The 11,214-nt window shown below is 37.3% G+C and overlaps 1 protein-coding gene across 3 annotated transcripts in view; it reads right to left on the bottom strand.

The window, feature by feature from the left end:
• Positions 1 to 813: 813 nt before the first annotated feature.
• The window catches only part of Lrrc1 (leucine rich repeat containing 1), a 123,000-nt gene continuing 112,599 nt past the window's right edge, over positions 814 to 11,214 (bottom strand). For all 3 annotated transcript variants that reach the window (XM_046426711.2, XM_058573388.1, XM_046426712.2), the window contains 3 exons: positions 5,645 to 5,817; positions 3,900 to 4,036; positions 814 to 2,345 (listed from right to left, as the gene is read on the bottom strand). In XM_046426711.2, the coding sequence (XP_046282667.1) occupies positions 2,187 to 2,345; positions 3,900 to 4,036; positions 5,645 to 5,817 (469 nt within the window). In that variant the 3' untranslated portion in view covers positions 814 to 2,186. The remainder of the gene's footprint in view (positions 2,346 to 3,899; positions 4,037 to 5,644; positions 5,818 to 11,214) is intronic.

The raw sequence follows: 11,214 nt of genomic DNA, 5'->3' as shown, positions 1-11,214 counted from the left end.
CACTCTCACAGAAACAAACTAATAAAACAACAACACTCCTCCTCTTCCAAAGGACCACACAGGAAGGGTGGTAGCTGGCAGTTTTAACACTCTCCAAGAAAAAGCCAAAAACTTTTGATACTTAGCCTCAAAGGGAAAGGTATGCTGTCATATAATTCATTTTCCTTTTTTGAAAAATGCTTGGTAAGTTCTCAAGTTGGGACTGTTCAGTCGCTGCTAATTTCATTGTGAAGCTTAAGTTGGTTTCAGCATAAGAAGTTAAAGAGTATTACAGGGTCACCCAGCATAAAAGATTAAGATGAAACACCAGGTCCCCAAATAAAGCCATTTTGCTTATCTATCATCAGCCCATGCGTTAGAGGCATTGCATTATTTAGGCCTAGACAAAATCAGAACATGCCAAAAACTTAAAACAGAGGAAAGAAAATGGGTACTCAAGGATTAGGGAGCAAAGCATAAAACCAACTAACCAAAAGCCACTTATATGTCATGTACTTTCAGGTCAATAAATAGTTTTAAAAATACATACAACCTAAAAAGCTAAGTGAACCCAGAGTAAATGTAAAAGAAGGTATCATATTTAGTTGGTTAAAAACAGGTTTTCAAGGAGTCCAGTTGGCAGATAGCTACAACCCCAAATTATGAGCCAACACTCAGGGTAGTCCTGGGCTCTGGCCTGTGTAGAGGGAGGACATATGAAATGTGGGTCCCATCACAGGCTACTTGAAAATGACTGGAAACATATTTAATGGATGGGAGTGAACTATCAAAGAACTCAGTTACCTGCTATCATATAAACACACAAAGTAGCAATTAATTTTAAAAAGCTATATGGACAATGTCCGGTGAATTTATTTCATGGAGAAGTTCCCCCACCCCCCCAAAAAACATGATTTTCCCGGACACAACACAGTGACTGGCACTTTTCAATTATCTTTTATCACAGCATACAAAAAAGAAATCAACAGAAATACACCAAAATAAACCCCATACCCCTTAAATTAGCAGATTTAAAATTAAATCTTGAATCAGTATTTTGTTAGACTTTGATTTAAACTCTATTTACAAATTAAATTGCACTTGTAAAGATAGTGACATTTCTATTACGGTAGTAGTTATTTTATTGTGGTCTTATATCTGGATATAAAACTTTTAAAGCTTCTTCAACAAGAATCATACTTTCTTTTGCAGTACATAGTTTGTTTATCCACTGAATTTCTGAACTGGTTTTCTCTTTTTGTGCTTTTCTGCTCTGTTATACAAATGGCACACACCTTTGGAGTAGGCACAGTCTGACACTGCACTCATTAGAAGAGACTGGTGAAAAATTAAAGTGTAAGAAACAAAATATTAGCAGTTTAATCCTTTGGTTCATATTTTCAAAAAAAAAAAACAATCAACCAATACAATTTACAAATCATTGATAATTCATCTTTTTGGTTAAGAACAAATCCACCAGGTAGATTACTGATTAAAATGCAACACTGCTTTAAAAGTACCACGTTCCTATTCGGATCTCACTGCTCGAGGACGCCATTGTTTACAACTGGTTTGACAGGACACAGGATACAGTAAGGCACGAGTGGATGGTACGAATAAAAACAAATACTTTAGGACTGGTTTGTCTTCTGCACAAATACTAAAATATGTACCGTCTTCAGGATAAAATAACAAAAAAGAAATACATATTTTTGTTATGAAATACCTATACAATTTTTTTTTAAAATTTACACCATCTGAGCTGCCAAAAAAAGGTTAAAAGAAAAAAAGTGTTGATTTTTTTTTCCTCCAGACATAAAACTAGCTCTCATCAGTAGGTCCAAGAGAACTTAGGTTCAAAAGGTCCCAGCACTGTATGGAAAGGAAAAAGATAAAAATTCCCTTCCTGCTCTACCTCTTCCCCACATAAGAGAAAAACAAAGGCCAGATGTTTACAGTAGTGTATTCTACTTATTACAAACCACTGAAATTAAAAAAAAACAAAACAAAACACCAGGCCAGGAGACAGCTGGGCAATGATGGGCAGAGGAAGGAGTAAGGCACTTCCTGGGTGGAAGCAGCATCCCGGACCCTGGCCACAGGAGGCAGCAGGTGACAGCAGGTGCTGGTAAGACACAGCTCCTCAGAAGCAGACAGGAACACCTTGACAGCAGGGAAGACACGGAGGTAAGACCTGCAGGCGAACGCTACACGGAAGTGGTCACCCGGTCGATGGCATGATTGACCTCGTTTTTGTTTGAATCCAGTCCTTTAGCAGCATTCATATCATTCCGTAAATTCTCTACTGTCTTTTTCATGTTCTTTAACTCCCCTGGGTGTGGAGTGGCTCGCCTTAGAAGTGTTCTCTAAAAACAAACAGTGAAGTAAGAATTTTGGTTTTATTCCATGACTTTTTCAAAACATGCAGCTTGAAGGTGTTTGCGTTCCAAGACAAATCTTACAATCCTAGAAATTATGAGCTAGCGTGGGTGGAAAAGCTTTCTTCAGAGTTTTGTGCATTATCCACTGCTGACTGGTAGCTAATGGAAGATGAAATGCCTTCATGCAACTTATCTAGTCACGACAGAAGGGTTACTTTTAGAATAAAAACACTTAAAAAGAAGATTAGTATAAAATAAAGGTTTCTATGAAGAGAAATTTAAAAATTTAAGACGTAATTATGGGGTATAGAGAAAGAAAGGAATAAATTCAAAAGTCCTAAATTAAAGTCACTTTAATGTTCTATTTACACTCAAAGTAGTTCTGGCTTCCTTCAAACCTTGAGTCATGGGTGTTGAAGAAAGAGGGGAGTAAGAGAAAAGAATTTCATTTCTTACTTTGCTGCTGAGTGTGCTATTTACATGACCTACTGGTGAAAGTTCACATTCTCCTAATAAATGCTATAGCACTGGAAGTTAAGTAACAGGGTATGGATGATTTTTAAAACTGTGTATTATTTAATGTTAGATGCCCTTTGCTCATAAAACAGCATATCATTAAATGGCCTGACCTGGAGTTTCAGGAGCCATGCTAGGTTAACAAAATACTGGAAGTGCATTACAGAGGCAGTGAAATAATGACACCTTAACAAGTCTTGTGGCCAGCATTAAAGAGACACTGATGCTGAAGTTGTCTGGTCATCCCTAATCCCCATTTTGCTCTCTACTACTATAAATGCCCCAAATTCTATCTGGTGACAGCTGGAATAACAAGAACTATAGGCAAGAATTTAAAAACTGCCCTTTGTTTTGGGGGCTGCAGGTACTCCCATGATTATGAAAATCTTAATTAGTACAAGGAGTTTAAAAAGCCAAAGTCAACTGGTAGGAAGATGTCAAGAGCTACTGCAGACTCCTGCAGATGCTGGGTGTCTAAGAAGTATTTCAGGTATGAAGGAAAGAAAGGGTGAGCAGTTTTTTCACACCAATTCCTGATTTCTGAATGACAACTTGTTAAGTATTCCAACTATGATCAAAAGTTGGAGGGTCAGGTGGCCCAGATATATAAAGGAGGAAGGGAGGTCTGGTACTAAATCATACTACAGCATAGCCACAAGCCAGGGTAGAGGAAGATACTTCATTGACTCCCCCCCACCCAAAAAAAAAAAAAGAGAGAGAGAGAAAATCCCCATTTTGAGGAAAATGTTAAGATTGGAAGAAGAAAAAATGATCACAAAGAAAGAAATGCACCATAAGTTATTGAAACCACAACAAAACAAAACCCAAAGCTTCATGTGTCTTATTTACATTTTGTGACTTAGCACCTAGAAGTGCCTAGTTTTGTTTGCTAAAAAAAATCCCTAAATGCTAAAGGCAAAAATCACTGTATGAAAACAAAGAAAATCCTTCTTAGGTGCCACTTTAATCTCAGAATTATGAATTGTGAATTTCCACAAAGGCAAAGAACTTCTGTTTCCATACCATCTCATTGTCTTCTTCATCTTTTTCATCCTCCAAAAATCGGATTGCGCTGACTCTGTTTACTGCACGCTCGTTCCAGGCTTCCTCAGAGACGTCGTTGACCAAGTTCTCCAGGGCACCACAGCGGGGCAGATTCTCTGTGGAGACAAATCTCACATCAGCATGGAACGCTGGTTTGTGTGACTGACAACAGCCATGTTGCAATTCTATGGCTGAATGGGCAGCATCCACCCAGAGAATCAGAAATATTACATAAGATGGGCAACCACTGTCTCAATTCCAAGTCTTTGTTGTTTCTGTTGTTGTTGTTTAAAAAAAAAAATCAAAACCAAAACAACAACAAAAAAGTGCTGGGAAGGGTTGTCCCCTTCTTTTAATGATGCATAATTCTGAGATCATATAAAACACCTGCTAAATGAGTATGAATATGTTTACTATTTCATTATAAGATGTCCATAACTTCAAGAGTTCTTTTTCACAATTCTCGTCAAATTTCTCTGACAGCAATGTGGCTGTACGTGCTGGAACCTGGTTCTTTCTTTAGTGACATTCTATCATATTTCTTCTCTTAGGGTCTTGAAAGCTCACCTACCACAGCTGACTCACAAGGTGGTTTTGGGAACACCCTGCATGGGAACTCTGATTCTCCCAGGGTACTCCAGTTCTATCAGACCCAGTTCTCATAAATTATTTACAATAGCATTTTGATCTGCTTTTGAGTTTCATGCAGGGTGAGAGATAGGGGTTTAATTTCATTTTGCTACATAGGGATTTCCAGTTTTCCCAGCACCATTTGTTGAAGAGGCTATCTTTTCTCCAATATATGTTTTTGGCACCTTTGTCTAGTATGAGATAGCTGTATTTATATGGGTGTGTCTCTGTGTATTCTATTCTGTTCCATTGGTATTCTTGTCAGTTTTGGTGCTAATACCATATTATTTTTGTTACTATAGCTTTGTAGTATAGTTCAAGGTCTGGTATTATGACGATTCCTGCTTTACTCTTCTTGCTAAGGATTGCTTTGGCTACCCTGGGTTTCTTATTTCTCCAAATAAATTTCAATGATTGCTTTTTCTAATTCTATGAAGAATGTCATTGCGATTTTAATAGGAATTACATTAAATCAGGTGCACTGCATGATAATCAGGTAAACCTCTCTTTCTTGGGTACTACACAATGATGTTTGCCTGGTATTCAAGAAAGCTGAGGTATTTCCTGGAAAGTGTTTGGCAAATCAAATCAGACCTGCAAATAATAAACTTTTCTTAGATAAAATATGCAGAATAAAGTCTGTTTATTAGCAAAAAAATAAAATAAAATGGCATTTTGAATCTAGTGTGAATATTTTTTTAAAATCACATAATTTACAAAGCAAAAATACAATGACTCAAAATAACTCAATCCTTTAAGGAGAGTGTGCCAGTGGTATTAGCTGCTAATCTTCCAAACTATCAGTTTGGATTTTAAGATCCTACTACCCCGTTTTGGAGTATTATTTTTTCAGCCTTAGCTATAATTCAAAAGCCAAAAGTTGCTTACAGAATTACAGACATGATAAAAACGTGTGAATAACCCCCTTTCTGTAAGGACATAGGGAACCTTCCCAGAGGAGCCCCACAATGACCTCTCCCAGGCTGGCTCTCAGGGCAGATCAGACAAAACAAAACCACACATGGGGATGGGAGGCCTTATGCAAAGACACCAGCTCACTCTCGCAGTCATGTGGACACTGTTCCTACATTCACCTTGGCAAGGAGGTTCAGAAGGCAGCTGCGGAAGTAAGACACAGGTTAAAATCTTCTCTCCTGTGCTGTGGTCTGTGTCTGTCTGGAACGTGAGCAGAGGCTGGGACTGGTTGTCAGATAACCACAGGGCCTTCAATTTCAAGGCAGTCAGCGATAAAGGCAGATGCAACAACCTGATACCAAACCAAAGGAGATATCACAACCTTAACCTTTGTCAGTAAACCAGCCCTTGTCAGTAAAAGTGTGAAGAAAATCAAAAAGAGTTTCCTGAGATTGGGTTCCAAAGTATAATCAGAAGATACTAGATTTTCTCTTCAAAAAGCGATTCTTCAGTAGGGTACCACATTTCCCTTCACTGACCCCAGCTCTCTCACGATGACCTCTGGGCCACAGGGCAAAACATGAGGAAATCACAAGTTACAATATAAGGCCTTTTGTAATTTAGAAAGAGAGAATAATAAATATAATAATTAAGTAAATAATATAAATAAATAATAATAGCTTAATTAAATAATTTAAAACTAATAGAAACTCAGTCGCATAACTGGTAGTTCTTACTACCTCTAATGTCCCAGGCCTCACTGACAGGGCTGATATGAGGCAGAAGCACCTGGAAAGTCAGAATGAGAGGAAAGAGCTGCTGAAGTGCCAAAGAGTTTAAGTTGCAGCTAAAATAAAGATTGGGGATCATTTTTCGTTGATTATTTCGCATATTCCATTTTAAACTTGTATCTTTCAGTTTCTAGACACTGCCACTTCCTGGACTTCTAGGTGATAATTAATAGGCACACTGGACTGTTGCTGTTTCAAATGGGGTAGTCCCTATGAAAGCACTTTAAATTTGTTAAATTTGTAACGTGGCACCTAAAGATTAGCTTTATACTGATGTTTGCACAAATTGGCTGCAACTAGTCAAATGTATTAGATAAAGATTATGGCCAGAAATCACATGTACTTAGTACTTGCAAAAAAAAAAAAAAAAAAACAAAAACCCACTTAACTGCACTGGGTTTCAACCAGGGAAGATTGCCCCAGGGGACATTTGGCAATATCTATCTTTGTTGTCTGAGTGGGGGGTACTAATGGTATCTTCTACTTCGCGCACAGGATAGAAAGATTGTAAATATCCTGTGATGCACAGGGAAGAACTCACAACAAGACTTATCTGGCCCCAAATGTCAACTGATGCCAAGAGTAAAAACATGATTTAGTGAAAACCAAAGCCATATACCAGTTTCACTAAAAACAATCAAACCTCTATTAATATCAGGAATGTAAGGCTTAAGAAATTTAAGGTCATACTTTATCAGATGTTTTCACTCTAAAGATGGCTCCATGTTACTAAATCACAGAAGTGAATTTATAAGAGAGATAATAGACCTATCTCAAACTTACATGGGAAATTTAACTATATGTTACCAATAAATTAATATTGCATGAGACAGTTATACCATTTTGAATAACAAAACTTGTAAGAATTACACTATATGTAGATATTGTATTTCAATATTATAAAATGAATCCAAGCAAAAGGTAGATATAAACTGGTTAAGTTAGTTTAATAATTAAGTAAAAAAAGTCACTGCATAGAGAATATTAACAACAAGTATATTAACAAACTTTTTATACTAACGTGTTTTACAAAACATTTCTAATGCATTAACTTATGAGATAAGAAAATATTTCTTTTCCTTATTAATTGGTGAGGTAAAGGATAGTCCATCCCACATGCAGGTAAAGCTGCAGCACTAAGTACAGTGATACTGTAATTTAAATGGGAAAGAGGTTCAAAGGGGGGTTACACTCTCACATAAGCTACAATAACACTGAAGCTGCATTTGTCAAAGTGCCCTTGAAAAGACTATCTATTGAATATTATAGTATTTCATTAATAAGGGTCATATTAGTTGAGAAATATGTATTTTTCAATTCTAGACTCCATACGGTGAGGACATCCCAGAGAATTGAAGACCAAGTAGATTCCCAGCTCCATTGCTCCTAACTCAGAAGTATTTGTTCTTCAAGTGGGACAGAAAGTGAAATCTCATGTGCTTACACAAAAATTATTTCTCTTTCCGCCCAAAGGCTGTGACACACACATTCAAATGCAAGAAAGTGAAAGACATGTATTTGCCAGGAGTTGAGACAGATTTTTTATTTTTAGGACTATTCATTATATATTTTGAAAGCATCAAGAACATCAGACTCTTTCATTTTATGGAACAAAAGGGCAGTTTCTTTTGAAAATTTTTCAATATTTCTTTTAAAACAGGAGTTAAGCTAATATCTTCCAAATGCTTAAAGTTTCAAGTCTTGGTCAGAAAGCTTCTAGTGAGCATTGCTACCTTTCTTAATCATGATGACAGAAAGAAAAAAAAAATCAAGACTTGTAAGCTGGTATGAAACACAGATACTCAAACAGGGTCATTATATCGCCTCAGACTAATAACTGGCTTCCCAGCTGAACGCTGAAGCAAAGGTATAAGTAAAAGGAGCATCACTAACAGCTTCAAAGAATGACAAACCCAATGATAAAAGCTAAAATAAATTACTAGACTTGACAACAACGGATCAGATTAATGAGTTGTATGAAACACCAGTTTTCTCACAAATAATCCAAGTGCCAGCTTCAAAATGAACATGGCTCACCAAGTGCACAACACATCCAAGCTTGTTCTCAACCCTTTCACAGACGTGAGTATTGCCAGTAATGCGAGAGCAAAGCAAGCCCCATCCCTGCAGTCTGCACACAGGCTCTGCAGGCTGGGCCGAGCTTCTCAGTGACTCACTGTGGCCTGGGGAGAACAGACACACACTCCTCTGTTTCTCTTAGGTGAACCATCCCAGCTACAAATCAGAAAATAGATTAAAAAAAAAATACATCCAGCTTTTCAGAGGAGTTAAAAATACATGTTTGGTTAAGTCCAGTACTTGTACTTTATGTACACTAAAGAATGAATAAAATCAACACAAGAAGCCACAGCTCCATTTGTACACATTTCTATGTTCTAGTTAGGATCACATCCCCCAGAAATAAAAAGCCTGTGGTTACTATTTACATCAGTGCTACAAGGACCAAAGCAAATGAATAACCACACTCTGAGCCTCTGGTCTCCAGGTATATCTGTGACCAGTCCAACCCACAGTGACCTTCCATGCCCCATAATTACCACAGCAATTGCTTGTTCAAGCTTAGTTAATAACTAAGCATAGTCTTCTGATTAATATAATAGTTACCTATGGTTGAATACTTCTTAGAATTTAATGTTTCATCTGTTTGTTACCCCCTTCCAGAATTTTTTTTAGTTTTAAGCAAAGTTTTCAAAAACATTTGAGAACATAATCATTGAAAAAAAATTTAATTGATACCAGAATCTTTAAAATGAAAACAACCCTTACCCTCAAGTCTCCATCCTTCCTCTAGGGAGACTACTATTAACATTTTGGTACACTGCATAGATAAGTTTTTGTTTTGGAAAACAAGAAAGCAAAAATGAGAATGCTATCTATATATATCATTCAACACTTGCTTTTTTGACTCAGTATCATGGGTCTCCTTCCATGTCACTTCACATAGAAATCTCTTATTTTTAATTCCTGAGCATTCCAGAGTATGTTTATACTGTTGCATTGTCTTTTAATATTTCAATTAATTTTTTATTTGTTTATATATATGTGTGCATACACACACACATACACACACACACACATATATATATACTGCACAAAATTCAAAAGTATAAACTATTTCCTTATTAACAACCACTGTTTCTAGTACTTGGTACTACCAATATTGCAAGGAAGAGCCACAAATACCCAATTCTGTATATTTGGTGGCTATTCCTATGGCGAGAGTCTAAAAGTTAAGGGTAGCTGATGATACCAGACACCTGATTCCTTACTGTCACAGAGCATTTGATATTCAGTTCCTGTTATGGTTTGGATCTGGAATGTCTTCCAAAGGCTTGCATGTTAATAACTTGGTCTCCAATGCAGCAATGTTCAGAGGTCGGGCTTTTGGGAAGTGCCTGGATCATGAGGGCTCCGACCTCATCAGTGCATTAAAATTATTTGCATTATTTAATGCATCGGTTCATTCAAATATTAAAATAATGACATTATTGGGAGGTGGGAGAAACTATAGTTGAAGGAATGGACCCTTAAGAGTATGCCTTTGGTGACTATATCTTATCTCTGGTCCCTTCCTTTCTTTCTTTTCTTCCTTGCTGGCTGTCATGAGGTGGACAGCTTTCTTCCACACGGCCCTTCCACCATGATGTTTGCTTCACCTCAAGCCCAAAGCATGGAGCCAGCTGACTGTGGGCTGAAACCTCTGAAACTGTGAAACAGAGTAAATTTCCCCTTCTTTAAGTTGTTCCTGTCTGATATTTTGGCCACAGTGATGCAAAGCTGACTAATATAGTTCCCAAGTGCGCGTTAGAGTCATCCTTGCTATAATTGATCCTATCAGACCTGTAAAAGAAAGTTTCTGCAAATTAGCATGTAGTTTCCCTGCTGGCATGTGCTATTTTTATATTTAAGGAAGAGGCAAAACTTCTGTTGTATTTGGTATGATTTTCTGTGGTATGACATTTCTGGAAGCCATACAGCTGATGTGGCAGCCTTTCTTTCTGGAAAGGCTTTTTTAAAATCATTATTATTAGTTTCAATACTGATACTTTTAAATAAGTAGTGATTAAATATTTTAATAGGCTTAAATTTTGGTTATGAACCTATCTGTTCATGGACTAAATGTCATATTTAAATGACTCAGATGACAGCTACGTTACTCAACTTTTTAATTGGATTTCTCCGCCCCAGCCCAAGCATTATAAAAAATTTAACTTTATTTTCTTCTGAGAACTGGAGAATGAGGCCTCCACTCATGTGAAAAAGAATATTTAGAAATCAGACATCAGAACCACCTTTCTACTCAAGAGTGAACAATGAAAATTCATGTTCACCAGTGTGGCAAGAGCTAGGGAATGTTTGAGTCACTGAGTTTCTCCTGCTGGAGGTGAGAGGTCAGGACAGAATGACTCTGCTCCAGCTCCAAAGGCTCAACATTCAGCAGAAACTAATCTCGAGTTTCTAGCAACCACTTAATGGTCTTAAGAATTCATCAAGATGTCCTGAAAGCATTAACCTTTAAAAAGGCGAGCATCCTCTGAGGCCATAACTCACCTCCAGATCCCAGCTTATTTAGCCCTGATGTCCATGACCCATTAGCAAGAATGAAAAATGGTGGCTTGCGCCTGACCTGAGTGACCTGCTAATTAACACTTAGGAGATAGTCCTCCAAACACTCCAAACACTGTTGGCCTTTACTGTGTAAAATCACTGACCAGCTTTCCCTCAGTGAACACATTTCCTCCTGTCTAACATAACATTCAAAAGTAATTTTTAAAGTCCTTTTGGCAATGGAGCCTGTGATATAAGACATTCTACAGTGCCAGGCTATTCTCTGTGCAAAACTACTGACATTTTTCACTTAGTCATCAGTTCTCACCAGGCATCTATTATGTGTCAGGCACTATGAAGGGACCAGTGACACAGTGACACAGAAAACA

The sequence above is a fragment of the Marmota monax genome, unplaced genomic scaffold, assembly GCF_021218885.2.
Source record: "Marmota monax isolate L192 unplaced genomic scaffold, Marmota_monax_Labrador192_F-V1.1 WCK01_AAM20220418_F8-fsc00247, whole genome shotgun sequence".
NCBI classification, from domain to species: Eukaryota; Metazoa; Chordata; class Mammalia; order Rodentia; family Sciuridae; genus Marmota; species Marmota monax.
This window is presented reverse-complemented; position numbering and strand designations above follow the sequence as displayed.